General features: G+C 38.9%; 1 protein-coding gene across 1 annotated transcript; it reads left to right on the forward strand.

Annotated features, from left to right (window-relative positions):
• Positions 1 to 4,364: 4,364 nt before the first annotated feature.
• Positions 4,365 to 6,936, forward strand: LOC104249088 (uncharacterized protein At3g17950). Its single transcript, XM_009805470.2, has 3 exons — positions 4,365 to 4,649; positions 4,730 to 4,879; positions 6,219 to 6,936. Exons 1-3 carry the CDS (start codon positions 4,647 to 4,649, stop codon positions 6,675 to 6,677), a joined length of 612 nt encoding a protein of 203 aa, XP_009803772.1. The 5' UTR covers positions 4,365 to 4,646; the 3' UTR covers positions 6,678 to 6,936.
• Positions 6,937 to 19,532: the final 12,596 nt, after the last annotated feature.

The raw sequence follows: 19,532 nt of genomic DNA on the forward strand, positions 1-19,532 counted from the left end.
TTGCTCATCCTCTTTATCAAGAAGTTCTATTTGAAACCGATTTGTCTATACGCTTTAAACGTACCATAGACTTTGTCCTTCTAGGACTTAATATGAGCATTTGTAATGAGAATATAGTTACTTTCTTTGGGTCAGCAAATGCGTCTAGCATACTTTGCAATATATTGCAGATGGATTATCTTTTTATGAACTTCAAGTTCATATTATTATTCGAGGATCTAGATATACAAATGATAATTCATTTCACGTAACTTTTTCTCAATTGTTTATCATGTCTCCCCCTCATGTTAGAAAAACTAACTTGCTTCCTCAATTTTGAAAGTCCATCTTTGTGTGTCATGGTGTTAATCAAAATATACACCGCACATCAATAATAATAAGATGAAATTATTTGGTTCCTGACCCTGAACCACTTGTGAGGAGAGAAAATAATATACTTTCGTATATAACGTTGTTCTTATAAGCAATTGTTTAGCTATTAAGTGGAGGCACTCAATAAATTATTTTGCTAAACCAACTTTGATGTAAACCAACTTATCAAGATGAATTATCTTGAATGAAAAATCTAAAAATTATGCTCTAAATCAAATTATTGAGCAAGTTACCTCGCAAATATCATGTTGCGGGTTAATAATAATCGTACATGTAACCATCTCATGGATGCATCTTATGTGGTATACATGGCAGGTGAATGGGCCAATATTCACCTTTTATATTTCCAGCATTCATGGGATTCAATCCCAGTTTTAGTTGGTCTATTAATTAATGAGAACAAACCATATAAGAGAATTCGTAAAGAACCTTCTAGTTCTTTAATATTTACCCATGTGGATTCTCTTTTATTTTTGCACATCATACTTAAATTAATATGGCTAAACCAATTATGCCAACTGAATAAATTATCAATATTGATAAACTTCAGATTTACACATGACATGTGCATTATCAATAAACATCCACTTTATTGTGGCATTCTTTCATTTATGTAGTACAAATTGAAGAATAAAGCGGGTAGCTTTTCACATACATATTATCCCGCTACAAGTTGTAGTAATAGAAGATATTTAATCTTTCCTTTATTTATAGTCTCAATATAATCAACCACTTTCGCGTATACTTTAGAAACTGAATAAGTTTATTTGAGACTTACTACAACACAATACCTTATTGGTAATCAATTGTGTTTCTCCAAAATAGTATAGTTGGCTCTTGCAAAGTTCTCAATTAATTTTGTAGTACCACATATTCATAAACATTCATATGGTAAATATTTCTTTGAAGAAGGAAGTTATACCATTATGGTAATTGTCAATATTATATGCAAGATCTGTTCCTTGCATCACTGTTGTCCTTTAATAATCACATTACCAGATTATTTTGCCGTACAATAAGTACATGACCAGTGATCCTTCATGCCATAATGATGACATTATTTTCTTATTTCATCTCAAATCTTCCTCTAGAGGTAAGTGTGGTATATTCACTATCACTAGCACGTTCATATTCTTCCAATAATAAATATGTATTCATAAATCACATGTTGTCACATTCACATCATGAATGGACCATAATCATCTATATGTGCTTTACAAAATCTCATGTCAAATCGATGACAAATATTATTTTCATAAAGTGAAGGATTATTTTGAGAATCCTTATTATTCTCATTACCACAATGATGACGATTATAATTTCGTCTATTGCCACGTCCACATCCACTGATACATTCATAGTAATAATTTTGTCTTCTTTCAGACTTATCACATACTGCTATCACATTCTCTAAAGGGAATGAGAATGGAGCAAATTCAATGGGACGGGTTTTCAATTCTTTGCCCACAATCATACATAAATTTGATCATGGCAAGACATAGAAATTTTACCACTTTGGGTGGTTATAATTTCTTTCAAACTCCATTAGAGTTGCAATTAAAATTTATCGTCTTTGCTTGTTTTTAAAATCAAATTATAGAATGTCAAGAATTTGAAAGAGAAAAGTAAAATACTTACCTTAAATTCAGAATTTAATCATGAAGGAAGTTCATGGAACAATTGACAATCATTATGCTCAATCTCAAAGCTTCTACTCAATTGGTTAGAGTCTCGTGCTGATAACGTGTTATGGAACAATAAAAGAAGAAGAGTATTACAGAGAAAAGTAGGGAGAGAGAACTCTTATTGATTTTGGGATGAATTACAATAGAATACAACCCCTTTATTTATAGGGGAAGAGTGACTTAGCCATCAAGTAACAAACCCTAAGATCTCTCTAAATATATAGACATTCACCATAAATAAAATCTTATTTATAACAAGTTTTTCATTTTAAGAAAACTAAGTTACTTATGGTGACAGTGCTTAACTGATCATATATATATCCCTTATTACTATTTTCTGAAAGTTAAGTATTCGTGCTTTCCAAAGTTAATCATTATCATTGTTAAAAATAAATTAATGAAAATAAAATAAGTACAGGATACAAAAACAAGAATGTTTTTCTTGGAGAACAACAGGGAGAAATTCAAAAATAGCTAAATTTATAAGTGGTCATTCAAAAATAGCTATAGTTTCAAAAGTAATCGAAATTTAGCCATTTTTCATGAAAGATAAATCTGAACGAAATCACTATTTAAAATCCGGAAAAATACTCCAGCATAATATACTGGAGTTTGGAGCACCGGTGCTCTAGTCTCCAGTATATTATACTGGAGCTAGCGAAGTATACCGGTCTAGCTTAATATGCTGGAAGTTCATACACAGGTGCACCGAACTCCAGTATATTATGCTGGACCGGTCTCTGTTGCAGCAAAATAGTGGCTATTTTTTATTGACTTGGAAAATGCTAGCTATTTTTGAATGACCAGTCCGAAAATTGGCTAGACCGTGCTATTTTAACAGAACAACAACGATCCAGTAAAATCTCACGAGTGAGGTCTGGTATACCGAAATTAAACTGCTAGTGAGTATGAATGTAAAATTTAGTGGAAATGATCACTTTGTTTTAGAAAATAACAAAATTCAAAGCCAACCCGCATTAAAGCCGCTACCCGCCCCGCATTAATTTTTTTTAAAATGTTTTAACTCGCCCCGCCCTTGCCCTGCACTCACATAAGAGTAAACCCGTCCCGCCCCGCATCAAACAAAACTCGTCATGTACCCGTCCCGCCCTATTGCCATCCCTATCCACAAAGTATGATCTCGCTAAAAAGAGGCAATTCATTCTGTTTAAAGCTAAATGTTTTTAGTAAAAAAAATTAATAATGGTACTGATGTTCCCCAATACTTCCCATTCCCGTTTTTTTTTTTTTCCTTACTCTTTTCATATGATTGACAAATATTTTCTTGGATGCTTTACTTTGACCTCATATTATGCAAAAATCTTGTTCAAACCACAAGCTCTTATTTCTTTCCGTTTATCTGTGGCCCTTAAACTCACTTTTAATATAATGAATACAAATTTTAATTCTCACTTTAAAAACTGTGTCAACTTTGACCATGTGCGTTTAGCAAAGCATAGTTAGTCTTAAATTGGGATAAAAAAAGGGACTTATACTATCTTCGATCCACAATAAGTGACCAATTTGCCTTTTTATTTTGGTTCAAAATAAGTGTCCATTTATATAACCAAGAAAAAATTCAATTTATTTTTATAAAATTACCCTTATGTACGTATCCCTAAAAAATCTTTTACTCCTTACATTAACTATACTGCAATATTTAATTAAGGGTAGTTTAGTCACAGTAACTATTTTTGTTTAGAATTTAATATTTTCTTAATGGGTGTGGCCAAGACAAATTGATCACTTATTGTGGATCGGAGGGAGTACCTTGACAGCAAATATAATTTTGTAATTATGATGACACTATATGGTTTAATAATGATTGTTGGATTCAACCAAAGAAGTTTCTCAACAATGGAAAGGGAATGCAACTATGTGGGATTTATAATATTAAACCGTAGCTACATTGCAGCCATCAAACAGTGTGATAAGATGGGTAAATTAAAGCTCTCATTCCTAAGCCCTAGAAGTGAAGAAACTTTTGGTAGAGAGTTTCCCCTGTAATAAGCCTTATGCTATGCCAATTAAACTTAGTCGGGTCAGCGTGTTTTTAGATACCGAGTGGTTAAAACCTATATTGCACTAACCATCACTATTAGAAAAATAGAAATTAGCGACTCACAAATTTTGTAGCTAAAGAAAAATTAGCGACATATTAGCGATAGATTATCAAAAAATTCCGTTAGCTAGGAGCAATTTAACGGCAAATTAAAGACGAAATTCGTAGCTGATTCTTTTTTTTTTTTTTGGTAGTGCGTGGCCCTCAGACCCATAAGACATGGTGTAAAGGTTGAAGACCAAGGTGCTTTTCTTTCGAAGATATATACTGTACTGTACTACACTACTACCATTAGTTCAGTTCCAGCATATTCTAATAATTCTTGTCCTTTTACTTTTCTTTTCTTGTCCAGAGAAAGAGAGGATGTAAACCGGTGGAGATGACAGTTTAGTTTTCCCTCAAATGACCTCACTCTCACTGTCCCCTTCTCACCAATTTTAGTCTTTAAAGCCATCAGTCTCTTCAAAATGGGACTCCTTAACATTTTCTGCTTTTATGTTTGAGCTCATCTGGTTTATTTATTGATTATGGTATTATCTTGTGGATTTGATTCTTGTGCTTTTTGCTATTACCTTTTTATTTTGGAAGTTAAATAATTTTGGTTCTGCAGGAAGAAGGGTGGCCACTTGGGCTGCAGCCATTGAATGTGAGAGGTGGGCAAGTCAGAAACCGTGGATTTAATGGATCACTTTCCTTCAATACTTTGATCACTGGTTCTCCTTCCTCTTCCACTGATTCTTCTTCTGATCTTGATACTGAGGTCTGTATTTTTTTCATATACATAAAATTAGCTCCTTTTTATGAATAATGTTCTCTACATCCAAAATTAGAAAATAGTAGATATGCAAATACTACTGTTGAAGAGATTGGTTGGTTGAGGATACAATAAGTGGCGGAGCCAGGATATTTTCCAAGAAACTCCAAGGGGATTCAACATGCATGTACTACATATACATAAAAAATATAAGTCGAATTTTATATATATAGTATAATTTTTGGCTAATGAGGTATGGATGAATCCTGTAATGCTCCCTTGCTTCACCCCTAAACACATCAATAATGGAGCAAAGAGGAAGATATGTAAATGTTCCATTGCCTGTTTTTCTTTTCTTTTATTTAATCATCCAAATATCAGGAATTTACTAGTCTAATTAATCTGGATTATATTCTCGTCGAATAGGACTATTAAAATATAAAAGGAAAAAGCATTTACTATTAAATATTTATCTATTTGTGAGGTTCAAACTTAAACTTTTTAACTAAGGATAGAAAGATCTTATTCAAGGGAAGCAGCTATTAATGCTTGTATTAGAATATAATTATTTATATTATATCAAAATATGACTCTTCTCCGATCCTACGTGAACTTGATCGTGCTTTATTTTTTTAAAAGAAAAATCTCATTCATTCATTGCACTTTTGGTGTGTTCGATTTTTCTTTTATGCATGTAGCATCTTCATGTTATACTATATATTGCTATAATGTCTTTTTCTTAGTATATCACTATGGGGTCAATGTCTTATCAAAAAGTGGGAGGGGGAAGCACTTTACTCTTTACACATGGCCTTTCAATTATTATGTTTCCCAGTCTGACTCAGGTTCAAATAAAAAATATATTTCTAATAATTTAAACAAAAAAATCTCTTTCTTTTTATCTTTCTTTTCTTTAATATATATAGATGAATTTTATAATCAAGTAATGGACTGACCCTAAAGTCAATATTCTAAATTGACTAAATCTTTGCATGTTTGGTTTGAACGATGGTTCACCGGAAATAGCGTCTTTATAGGTACAAAGTAGGGGTAAAGTTGTGTACTCTCTATCCTTCTCAACAGAGGCGGAGCCAAAATTTCAACTCTATGGATTCTGAATTTTAGAACAACAATATCAAGTTCCAATAACTTGATTCTAAACTTAATATTTTTTCGTATTTAATAAATTTTTTAATACAAATATACTGTTTGAACAAAAGCTAATGGACTCGATCCATAATCAGGCTTTTAGCTAGCCCCTGCTTCTTAGGTCCCACTTATGGGATTATACTGGATATGTTATTATTGTTGTTGAATAAAACTTTCTTTTCTTTGGTTGTTGCAGTCTACTGCTTCTTTCTTCCATGACAAGAGCATAACTCTAGGAAGTCTCATAGGAATTACCAGCATTTTAGAGCTTTCAAGAAGATCAACAAGAAGAAGAACTGTAGTAGTTGAACCCATATTAAGGGACAAGAAGAAGAGTACTAACAACAAATCAAGAACTTGGTTATTCTCTCTTTGCTCAAAGCTAAGTACTGATGCAGTGAACATAAATACAAACAACTCTACCCCATCTTTAGGCCATTTTCTTGAAGCAGAAAGAAGAGCTTCTGCTTCCAATAATGCTTATGGACCTGATGATTTCAATCATTTATCAGATTCAAATATGAATAATTCATTGTTCATTGGTGGCCAAATTGCTCCTCCTGGCGAGTCAAGAAAAGGGTTATTTGAGCAAGATGAAAATGGTCATGGAAGTCCTTTGATTTTCTCATGCTTATGTGGGAACTTGGTTCATTAATTGACTGATTCCAATCATTTTTTTAAAATGTTGTGAAATTTTATTATCATATTTTTTGTTGTCTCCTTGAAAAGGAACATTTGGTTTAATGGGTAGAGGATTGCTTATTTGATTCACGAGGGGGTGAGCACTAAATTAATTTTCATTCAACATCTTGCGGTCCAACATTAGAGATCACATTTCCAAGTTTCAGCATTGTAATGCTTGTATACTTTTTTTATTCAGATTACCACGTAACATAGAAGGATTTTTTATATTATTCCCTTAGTTCAAAATTAGCCCCGTTTTAACCAAATCAATTTAGTCCAAGGTAAGTGCCATTTTAGAAAAGCAAGAATTCGTTAATTACTTTTTTTTAGATCTACATTAGCTCCAAATAACTGATATATATATATATATATATATATATATATATATATATATATATATATATATATATATATATATATATATATATATATATATATCGATTTTCTTAATTGGTAGACAAATTTTAAACGAAAAATAAAAAGGACTAGAGGGGGTAAGAAGCATCACAAAAGGATGTATCTACTCTATTTTAGTACTTTAATTGACTAAAAACCTAATAAGTAACAGTATATGATTTTCATATTAGATGGAGTATTACTTTATTGACAATCATACATAAAACTTGACTTTTGAATTGTAGCTCGTTTACTGCTCTAGCAAAATATTAATTTCAATATGAGTAAGACGTTTAATTGTCGGCAATATACAAATATTGCAAAAATTTGTGTACTTATTTGCGTATCTGCGCTTAATACATTGAAATTTCGTTGACAGTAAAACAAAATTGTTGAACCGTAAATTTTTTTGAAGTATTTCATGAAGTAAATATTGTTCTTATATTTATAGGTTTATAGTAAATTAAATTTATTTAACGTTATTTACCCTGATAACAATTAACTTTGTACGCGGTTTTAAGGATATGTGGATAGATTCAATACAAGTAATTAAGAATATTAGATAAACGAATTAAAGATGAAATCAATAACCAAACAAGTTGTGACGTTAAGTTCGGGCTTGGATTTTAGTTTAACAACAGTTTTACCCTCGACCGGGCCCTCGATTCGAAACCAAATGTATATGGAGAACTATGAATAAAATAAGAACCTTTCAATGGCTAGAAAGCAGAGAAATAAGTTTATAATTCCTTGATATGCGTGTTACAATATGTCTATTGAATAAGAAACCTCTCATTTATAATAGGAGAGTTTTACCCCTAGTATAATTCTAAAAAAGGTAAAAATTCTTCTTGTACATCATCACTTATACGCTACCGGCATCGGGCGAGATCCGCACTGTGATATCCGATTGGGTGCGGATATCACGGCCCTCTGTTAGTCGTGTGCAACCGTTTGTAATGTTTTCCGAGGTCTTCGAACTCGTTCCGGGATCGAGGGGTGTTGTCTTGTCGGGCCCGATGGTGAGCACCCTGTTCCGGCCCCGAACTAAAGAATTCTCAGATTCGGTCTCTATCTCGTTCATTCTTACTTTGTCTAATTCACCGAGAACTCGGGGTGTGTGTTGATCCCAAGTTCACCCGTATACAGATAGTCCCCTCGTTTCTCATAGAGTAAGTTTGCCGAAACGATGGGAAATGATAGATGTACCCCGATTCCTTCCTTCGTACGTTACAACCAAGATGACGAAGAAGCCAAAACGTCCCATCAGTCGTATCGTTCTGACTTCGGACACGTGTCAACCATCAGCTGGTCACCTTCGAATGTGAAACGTCGCGTAGCAATTACATTTTCTCCTCTAAAAGCTTCAACCTTTTATACTTCTTCCACTTTCCGATCTTATCTTTCATCTCTTTACCTTTGATCTTCAAATCTTCATAACTGTTCTCAAGTTTCTGCCCAGATCGTCATCCTACCTTCAAACCATCATATCCTTTTCTTCAAGCCTTCATATCTTTCCTTCAAATCTTCATATATTCATATCACGATGGCCAAGACTTCCAAATCAGTTCCTCAACAGGCTGCTTCTTCATCTTCTTACCCATCCACAGGTACCGAGGCAGCTGTTCCCGAAGTGGTTGCCCTCGAGATGGCTTCTCCCGAGGTGGTTTCTCCCGAAGTGGTTGCCACCGAAGCGGCCCCAGAGCCCCCCATGAAAATCTTTATTCCCAGGGGGCTGTTTAATCGCAGACAACTTCAAAGTCGAGAAGGCCTTATCCAAGCAAGACCAAGGTGAAGGGGCATCGAGATATATATGCTCTGACACCGAAGATACCCTCCCCATTGTCGCGATGACTGTAAATAGGGAGGTAAGGACATAGTAGTCCCTGGGCCTGAGGACGATATCACCACTCATGTGGAGGGGTATTTAAGTATTTAGACTAGGCCCGATAGACCCTGTTATTTTGGAATTATTCAAGAGATACGAGGTGTGCCTTGGGCAAATCCACTCGTCTCTTTGGAGGATCATGATCCTCCCCCGTTACTTTGGGAATAACACTAAGTCTCCTCGATTCACCCTCGAACACCTGCTTCGCCTATATAGTCCCCGAATTTTCCGAGGGGTACTAATAAAGCTCACTCGCCGAGCCAGCAAGGCCCCTTTTTCGAGTATTGATAAGGATTGAGACCGAGGCTGGCAGGGGCGCTTCGTTCGGGTGAAGACTGAAGATTTGATCCCTCTCGAGTTTCTGTCATTCCCCGAGAAGTGGAATGCATCTCGTAAGTGTAATCTTTCCTTAAGTGTTGAGTCTCCTTTGTTTCCTTTCTCACTATTAGTATTCGTGATTGTGCAGCTGTTGCTCGGGTTCCCAATGCTGTCCTCTGGCTCAAGCAGTGGATCGAAGGCATCTACAAGCAGATATCGTATTTTGAGTGCTCATGGCGCAAGCTTTCGAAGGACCGATGGGAGGCTCGTTCTCATTGTAAGGCTTTTCTCATAATAGTTATTATTACGCCCCGAACTTACATAACCCTAACCCTTTCTCTTTCCTTTGTAGGTTTGCCTAAGACCACCGAACTTAGGCCGCTAAAAGGGGGCGAGGATGAGTCCTTGTCCGTTGATCCCTCCGTTGCGGGACAGCTCCTGGTTGTGGCGGAGGATAAGAAGAGAAAAAGGAAATCCTCGGGCTTAGAGGGGCTCGAGGTGAAGATAAATAGAGGGCGGCCACTCGTGCTCGCAAGCCCAAGAAGAGCACCAACTCCCGTGCCGGATTCCAACTCACTTAATCGGCTTAGGGATGAGTCTGAAGAAGATGACATCTTTGTCGCTCACGGATCAACCCCTGGCAATGAGAAGGTGACGGTCGAGGGAGAGAGCTATGAGGCCGATCTCCCCCCAACTCGAGGGGCCGAAATGGAGATGGGGGCTGAGACCTTCCAAGAAGCCACTTCTGTACCGAAAGAAGCGATCGATGTGATAGACATCATGGAGACACCCTCCTACACCGAGTCTATGCTTGAAGAGCCAAGCGGGCAAAGAAAAATCAAGTGAAGGAGCACAAAGTGCAAAAGACCCTCTCCACTCCTTCTTCGAAGGCATGGATATGTCCACATTGGAAGATTTTTCTGGCTGGGCCACCTGGAGATACCGAAGAAGGATGTGCCTTCGAGAGTTGACGGGCCGGGCACGAGCCTAAGATTGGTAAAGCAGTTCCTTGCACCGAGCGCAGACCCCGAGCGTAAGAGGACGGTAGTTCTCACAGTCTCAGAGGATGCCCGGATCCTATCCGCTCCGATAGGCGTAGCCAGCTACCTTCGATGTCTGGTAACCGAGGAGGACCAGACAAAGATGAATGAAGTAGGCACATCGAGTCTCTTCAATGAGACACAACAGACATTAAACCGGGTAAGGTTCTAACACCTTCAAACTTCCCTTATGAATAACTTAAAGTTTCCCTTTGATGTTTCTTATTTAGTTCCCTTTCTTTACAGCCATCAGTGCTTCTCCACAGCTTCCTTCGATACCACTTGGAAACTAGCCAGCTCGAGTTCAACATCAAGGAGTAGGCCCAGAAAAAGGATATGTTCAAGCTCCTCAGTGATCAACAGGATGGGATTATCAAGGACCTTCAGGCTGAGCTGGACAAGGCTCAAAAGGAAGCTTCAATCCTGAGGCGGGAACATGCCGACCTGGTTGAAAAGGTAAAGGTCTTTGAAGTAAAAAACGAGTAGCTAGTCATGGTGACTAACAACACAACCTCACATGTCCAATAGAAGATCGACCTGATCGACCAACTCCAAGTTTAGATGAATGAGATCTAAGCCATGTCTGATGGGTGGAAAAGCAAAATGGACCTGCTGGCTTCGGGCAAGATTTCCTTAAAATACCTTGGCATCGGTCAACCTCTTTTTAGGTTTTGAAGTATGGCCTTTTCTGTTGAGTCCACCTATCCATTCCCACTAGGGTGGTAAGGTGTTGATAGCATCTTTTTAATCTTATGATCTTCAAAGAATTTGTTTACCGTGCTACCGATGAATTGCCTCCCATTATCGCACACGACTTCGACCAGTATCCCAAATCGACATATTATATGGTCTCAGATGAAGTCAATGACTTCTTTCTCTCGAATCTTTTCGAATGCTTGAGCCTCGACCCATTTGGAAAAATAGTCAGTCATGAATTGTATGAATTGAGCTTTACCGGGTGCCCACGGTATGGGACCAACAATGTCCATCCCCCATTTCATAAACGGCCATGGGGACATGACCAAGTGTAGTAGCTCTACTGGTTGATGGATCATCGGTGCGCGTCTCTGGAAGCCATCGCATTTTTGTACGAAGTCCTTCTCATCCTTCTCCATTTCTGTCCAATGATAGTAGCCTTGATTAATTTCCGAACCCAAGATTCGACCCCCGATTGGTTTCCACAGGTGCCTTCGTGAACTTCTCTCAAGGCGTACTCGGTATCTCCCAACCCCAAACATCTGGCTAATGGGCCGTCGAATATTCTTCTGAACATTGTCCCTTTAACCAAGCTAAATCTGGCAGCCTTAGTACGCAGGGCTCTCGATTCTTTAGGATCTGAGGGCATCTTCCGAGTTTTCAAGTAGTCTATGTACTTGTTCCTCCAATCCCAGGTCAAACTCGTTGCGTTTACTTTGGTATGGCCTCTTCTATCACTGACTTCATGAGTTGTACGACTGTTCCCGAACTGAATTCATCGTCATCAACCGATGACAGTTAGCCAGAGCATCAACCTCGCTATTTTGATCTCGGGGTACGTGTTGTAGGTTCCATTCCTTGAATTGATGCATCATTACCTGTAACTTGTCTAAATACCTTCGCATTCGTTCCTCCTTTACTTTGAACGTCCCATTGACTTGATTTACCATGAGCAGAAATCGCACCTAGCTTCAACCTCGACTCCAAGGCTTTTAGCCAATTCGAGACCTACAATCATGGCCTCATACTTGGCCTCATTGTTAGTCAATTTCACAGTTCTAATAGATTGCCTAATACGTTCCCCGTAGGAGGCATCAGCACGACGCCGAGACCCAAACCCTTTGCGTTTGAGGCATCGTCCGTAAAAAGGGTCCAAATTCCCGAGGTAGTCCCCGAAGCTAACAATAATTCTCTTTTGACTTTAGGCAGTAAGGTCGGTGTAAAGTCAGCCACGAAGGCGGCTAAAATTTGAGATTTTATGGCAGTTTGGGGCCAATACTCGATATCATACCCGCTGATCTTGACGGTCCATTTGGCCAGTCGGCCTAAGATTTCAGGCTTGTGCATGATGTTCCTCAGTGGGTAAGAGGTCATGACACAGATAGGGTGACATTGAAAGTACATTTTTAACTTTCTAGAGGCGCTTAGCAAAGCGAGCGCCAATTTTTCCAGGTGAGGATACCTTGCAAATAGAGAATTGTGTACCTTCCTCTTCCCGGACTAGGACTCCACTTACCGCCTCCTCGGAAACAACAGCAACAACAACATACCCAGTAATATAGACAAGAAGGGACATTACCAACAAGTCATCTAAAAGCAGAATAAAAACTACCAGATAGTAAGGTGATCAACAATTAAAGAAAACAACGGTTAGTCATAAGAAACTAGTACCAACAGAAAGCGAGACTGCGTGCCATTACTACTATTATGAACATGCTAGCCTACCTACTCTACTACCCTAGTCTTCGACCTTCATACCTTCCTATCAAGGGTCATGTCCTCGATCAGCTGAAGCTGCGTCATGTCTTGCCTAATCACCTCTCCCCACCTCTTCTTTGGCCTATCTCTACATCTCCGTAGGCCCTCCAATGTCAACCTCTCCCACCTCCTCACCGGGGCGTCTGTGCTCCTCCTCCTCACATGACCAAACCACCTAAGCCACGCTTCCCGCATCTTGTCCTCAATAGGGGCCATACCCACCTTGTCGCGAATAACCTTATTTCTGATCCTATCTAACCTAGTGTTCCCGCACATCCATCTCAACATCCACATCTCTGCTACCTTCATCTTCTGAACATGAGCAATCTTGACTGGCCAACATTCAGCCCCATACAATATCGTTGGTCTGACCACCGCTCTGTAGAACTTACCCTTAAGTTTTGGTGGCACCTTCTTGTCACACAAAACACGGGAAGCAAGTCTTCATTTCATCAATCCCACCCCAATACGATGTGTGACTTCTTCATCAATCTCCCCATCTCCCTAAATAATAGACCCAAGGTACTTAAAACTTCCTCTCCTAGGGATGACCTGCGAGTCCAGCCTCACCTCCCCTTCCCCTCCTCAGAAACCACCAAGTAAAGGTACAATTGTTCATCCACCTTCGGAGTGTGGATCAGGGGGATTCGAGAGGTACCGTTTGAGTTCTTCCAAAGCCTGTTGGCATTTCAGAGTCTAGAAAAAAGCTATTCTTCTTCAACAGGGAGAAGAATCGATGGCTTTTGTCTGAGGACTTTGATATGGACTGGCCCAAGGCGGTTATACGACCGATCAGCCTCTGAATGGCCTTGACATTGTCCACTACAGTGATGTCTTCTATGGCTTTTATTTTGTCAGGATTGATCTCTATTCCCCGATTAGATACCATTAACCCGAGGAACTTCCCGATTCGACCCCAAATGCGCACTTCTCGGGTTCAGCTTTATATTGTATCTTTTTAATATGTCGAAGGTTTCCTGCAAATGTTTCAAATGGACTTATGCTCGCAGGGACTTGACTAACATATCGTCAATATAAACTTTCATTGATTTTCCTATTTGTTCTTCGAACATCCAGTTTACTAGGCATTGATAGGTGGCACTGGCGTTCTTTAATCCGAATGGCATTACGTTATAACAATAGGTGCCGTATTTAATGATAAAGTAAGTTTTCTCTTGGTTGCCCGGGTCCATCCGAATTTGGTTGTATCTGGAATAGACATCGAGAAAACTGAGTTTCTCATACCTGGTCGTCGCGTCGATCATCCAATCAATGCTAGGCAAAGGAAAAGAATCCTTAGGGCATGCCTTGTTTCGATCTTTATAATCCACACACATTCTTAGTTTATTTCCTTTCTTAGGTACTACCACTACATTGGTCAACCAGTTCGGGTACTTAACTTCCCGAATGGATCCTATTTTAAGGAGTTTAGATACCTCGTCCTTGATGAATGTGTGCTTGACCTTGGACTGCGCTCTCCTTTTCTACTTAACTGGATGGAACTTTCGGTCCAAACTCAGCTTATGAGTGGTCACCTCCAGCGGGATCTCTATCATGTCAAGATGGGACCAATCGAAACAATCTACATTAGCTATAATAAATTTAATGAGTTGTTTCCTGAGCTTGGGAGTTAAACCCCGTGCCTAGGTTACCTTCCGATCGGGCAAGTATTCGATCAATATGACTTGCTACAACTCCTCAACTGTTGACTTGGTGGTGACGAATCATCGGGAGCTATGAACGACCTAGGAACTCCATAATCATCCTCCTCGCCTACTCCTTGGACTTATGGTTTGGTCGGGACCAGTATCGGTGATTGCTATTTAATTTCTTCCTTCCTGGTCGGCTCTATGTTCTTTGATGTCGAGATCACAGGCACTGGATCACCTCATCGACTGTGAACATTTCTTTTGCATCCAGCTGCTCTCTATAGACCGTCTTGACTCCTCCCAGCATAGGGAACTTTATTGCCCGGTGCAGTGTTAAGGGTACTGCCCTCATGTTGTGAACCCATGACCTTCCGAATAAGGCGTTATACCTCATATCCCCTTCGATCACATAGAATTTTGTATTTTGAATTGTCCCGAGGGTATTCACTAGCAAGGTTATTTCTCCTTTAGTATAAGTTTCACAATCCATGTTAAATCCATTCAACACCCGGACCGCCGGTACTATTTGATCCAGTAGCCCCAACTGCTCTACAACCCTCGATTTGATGATGTTGGCCAAACTGCCTTGATCAATCAACACATATTTAACTCGAGATTACTTGATAAGCACAGATATTACCAGTGCATCATTATGAGGTTGTACGATGCCTTCGGAATTCTCGTTGCTGAACGAAATGGTTCCCTCGGGGATGTATTCTCAGCTGCACTTTTCCCTCGTAATGGATACTTTAGTGCGCTTTATCATTGGTCCATGTGGGACATTGACCCCTCCAATGATCATGTTGATGATATGCTGAGGTTCTTCTTGTTCGGTCTGTTTGTTGGAGTCCTTGTTCTTGAAGTGGTTTTTGGCTCGATCACTCAGAAATTCTTGGAGATGCCCGTTATTGAACAACCAGGCAACTTCTTCTCTCAATTGTCGGTAGTCCTCGGTCATGTGGCCATGAGTGCCATGATACTTACACATCAGGCTAGGATCTTTCTAGTTAGGCTTGGATTGCAATGGTCGAGGCCACTTGGTCTCCTTGATGCGTCCAATGGCTGATACGATGCTTGTTGTATCAATGTTGAAGTATACTCTAACAATCTTGGAGCTTCCCTTCCCCCGAGCGGCCTGTCGAAACCATTTTTTCTCATCAGGCCTCGATTATTGGGCCCTTGATCGCTTATCGTTTTGTTCCTTGTAGAGTTGAGCCCAGACCTATTTCCCCTACGATCTACACTGTATGGTTAGTACTGATCTCGCACCAGCCTTGATTTATGATCGACTATTCTCTTAGGCCTGTCGTTGGTTTTGATGGGATAAACGGACCCAGAAGGGGCTCCGATTTGATCGTCCTCGACTCTGATTTTTGATCGATACTTGTTGTGGACGTCGGCCCAAGTTACCACTGGGTACTGTACCAAGTTTTGCTTCAGCTGCTGCGAAGCCAAAGAGCTTCGGGAGTTAAGTCCCTGAGTGAATCTTGAACGGCCCAATCGTCCGCAACCAAAGGTAAGTCCATCCGTTCCATTTGAAATCTTGACACGAACTCCCTGAGCATCTCGTTGTCCCTTTGTTTAACCTTGAAAAGATCTGATTTTCTGGTCTCGACCTTGATGGCCCCGGCATGAGCCTTTATAAAGGCATCTGCAAGTATAGAGAATAAATCAATGGAATTCGGGGGTAAGTTGTGGTACGATATCATTGTTCCTTTTGACATGGTTTCCCTGAACTTCTTTAATAACACTGACTTAATCTCGTCGTCTTCAAAGTCGTTACCTATGATGGCGTATGTGTAGGAGGTCACATGCTCGTTCAGATCCGTAATCCCGTTATATTTTGGAAATTCAGGCATACGAAACATCTTCGGGATTGGCTTTGGTGCCGCGCTTGGAGGAAAAGGCTTTTGGACAAATTTTTTGGGGTTCGAGCCTTTCAATATCGGGGGTGCTCCTGGGATTTGATCGACCCGGAATTATATGTCTGCACCTTCTTGTCGTTAGCCTCAATTTTCCTTTCACATGACTCCACCCATTTCATTAATGGTTCAAGCATTTCATTACTTCGAGACTGACACCGGGCTCCATTCTACCCAGTCTTTCGGTGATCTGCTCATTTCTTTGGGTGATTTTCCGGGATGGTTCGGACTCAACTTTGCTGGGGGCGCGACTTTGATTTTGCAGCTACGCTATCGCTGCCTTTTGAGCCTGCAACATTTTGAAAATCACTCGTAGGCTAACTCCATTGCCTTCGTCTTTGGGCGCTCCTTGAGCCGCTGGTCGGGCTCCTCCGCAAATGCTATTCTCGAGGTCGATAGGAAGGTTGGCATCGATGGCCACATGCGAGTTAGCATCGACTGGATCTACAACTGGGACTCCGTTGGGATCAGTAGAGGGCACCTCATTACTAAGCACCAAATTGTTGTTTTCGCCATGACGGCCAGATTGTGATTCGGCGTTCAAGTGAGCAGATTGAGAATTTGACATTTTTAAACTGACCTAAAATTGATACATTAAAGAATAAGTATAAAATAGAGTGTGTTATGGAGATTTGTATCAAACCACCACTATTATCCTTAGCCCCACGGTAGGCGCCAAACTGTTTACCATTAAAACGGATAATAATTAAATTACTACGCGGTTTTAAGGATGTGTGGATAGATTTAATGCAAGTAATCAAAAATATTAGATAAACGAATTAAAGATGAAATCAATAATCAAACCAATTGTGACGTTAAGTTCGGGCTCGGATTTTAGCTTAACAGCGGTTTTACCCTCGATCGGGCCCTCGATTTCAAGCCAAATGTATATGGAGAATTATGAATAAAATAAGAACCTTTCAATGGTTAGAAAGCAGATAAATAAGTTTATATTACCTTGATATGCGTGTTACAAATTACAATATGTCTATTGAATAAGGAACCTCCTCTTTATATAGTAGGGAAGTTTTACCCCTGTACAATTCTAAAAAAGGTAAAAATCCTTCTTGTATATCAATCACTGATACGCTACTGGCATCGGGCGAGATCTGCGCCGTGATATCCGATTAGGTGCGGATATCACAACCCTATATTAGTCGTGTGCAACCGTTTGTAATGTTTTCCGAGGTCTTCGAACTCGTTCCTAATTCGGGGGATGTTGTCTTGTCGTGCCCGGTGGCGAGCACCCCTTTCCGGCCTCGAACCAAAGAGTTCTCAGATTCGATTCTCTATCTCGTATATTTGTACTTCGTCTAATTCACTGAGAACTCGGGGTACGTGCTGACCCCGAATTCACCCGTATACAAATTAACGTATAAATAAATTTTGGTCAACAAAGGTTAAATAGTGTATATCACCACTCTTAAGTCTTAAGCAAATCGATAGAGAGCTGCTATCTATTTCTATATGATTTCATTATATGAGTGAGATTTTAAGGTTGCGTCACAATTTTTAAAGAATTATGGTGCATATATCAAAAGTGTTGCATTTTTGTGGAGTAAAGTGAACTGCTTACATTCTTATATATGTATTTTTTTTATAGCATGATTTTCGGACCAGCTTGCACACGTTTCGACTAAGAGATCCCGAGTAGATATGGATCAAAATTGAATGAAATATGTAATATCTAGTTGTCTTTGTGACAAAAGAAAAAAAAATTAACAGCACTTAGAGAAAAATACATCGAGAGCTCTTACTAGTATTAAGTTCATGATTGAGCTTTTATAGCCTGCGTAGTTGTTGTTGCACCCTCGGATTTTTTTCAGCTTTCGCAATTGTCGCGTCGTTGGTTGCTTTTTCCGCCTTTGTATTGTATCCTTGTTCCTTTTGGCAAAATGGCTAAACTAGGCTTTCAATGTACATGTTTGCATCCCAAAAGGCGTGACATTTGGTAATCTCTTGATATTTGATGGAGTCATCTTTCATGAAAGTTGATCCAAACTCAAACAAAATTTCACCATTATATATTTGACATTCAAAAGAGTTGAGAAAACCGATTCCCGCATTTTGAGGACGATTGATGGTATACATCTTTGTTCAAGATTCTTTAACATCATATTCCTTTATAATCAGCACATCTGTGAGAGTGTTTCGACTATTACTTAACACAAAAAAATCACTTCCCAACCCTCCCACGCACAACATTAAACCGAAATCTCCTTCTCCATAGTAGGGTATCTCCACCTTTCCCCATTTTCCATCTACCGCTTTGCATAAATGGTGTACTGTAATATGCATTTGGACAACAAGTCCAAAATGACCATTCAAAAAGTCATAGATAATATGGATATTCATATTTCCATCAGTTAACCTATTTTTTATTCGTATTAAATATAGATGAGTCGAATATTTTATTCATTTTTACCTAAGTTGTTTTTGACCCGCCCATATTTGACCGGACCCGCTCGTTTGTCGCCCCTAGACTTAGTCTCCATGAAATCGAACATTTGGTTTAATGATAGGTGATTGTTTATTTGATTCACGGGGGTGATGAAATCTTGATTCTTGAGCATTTGTTATTGCCATCATTGGAAGCACTAGCAAATTAATTTTCGCTATTCAACATCTTGGTTCTTGTATTACTTGTTTCCCGTTTAACATTGAAGAAGATCACATTTCCAAGTTCCAACATTGTAATGCATGTGTACTTTTATGGTTCAGACTACTTCGAAACACAGAAGGATTTTCCATCAAGAAACATCACAAAAGAATGTATCCACACTATTTTACTCCACTTTTATTGGCTAAAAACCTAACAAAGATATTCTTTTCATACAAATATTGATTGATCATCACTAGTTCTAAAAAGGGTAAGCGGTCGCCATAAATATAATTCGGTCTAAGAGTTCGGAGCGGAATCTCACATAAAACTAAGGTTTAGCTACAATTATTCATTATCACTAAGAAGACAATCTCGAATAATTCCTAAGTTATAAATATTAAGATTCTTATGTTTAACTAATTAACTAACAAATTAAAGTAATAAATTAACAACTAGAGATACTAAGGGTTGGAGAAAAGATTAAGGAGACCTAGAGTTATAGTTTTCCTAATTGTCAGAATCTTTCCCGCTACGTCTCCTATAATATCTCCTAAGTA

The sequence above is a fragment of the Nicotiana sylvestris genome, chromosome 7 (genome assembly GCF_000393655.2).
Source record: "Nicotiana sylvestris chromosome 7, ASM39365v2, whole genome shotgun sequence".
In the NCBI taxonomy this organism is placed as follows: Eukaryota; Viridiplantae; Streptophyta; class Magnoliopsida; order Solanales; family Solanaceae; genus Nicotiana; species Nicotiana sylvestris.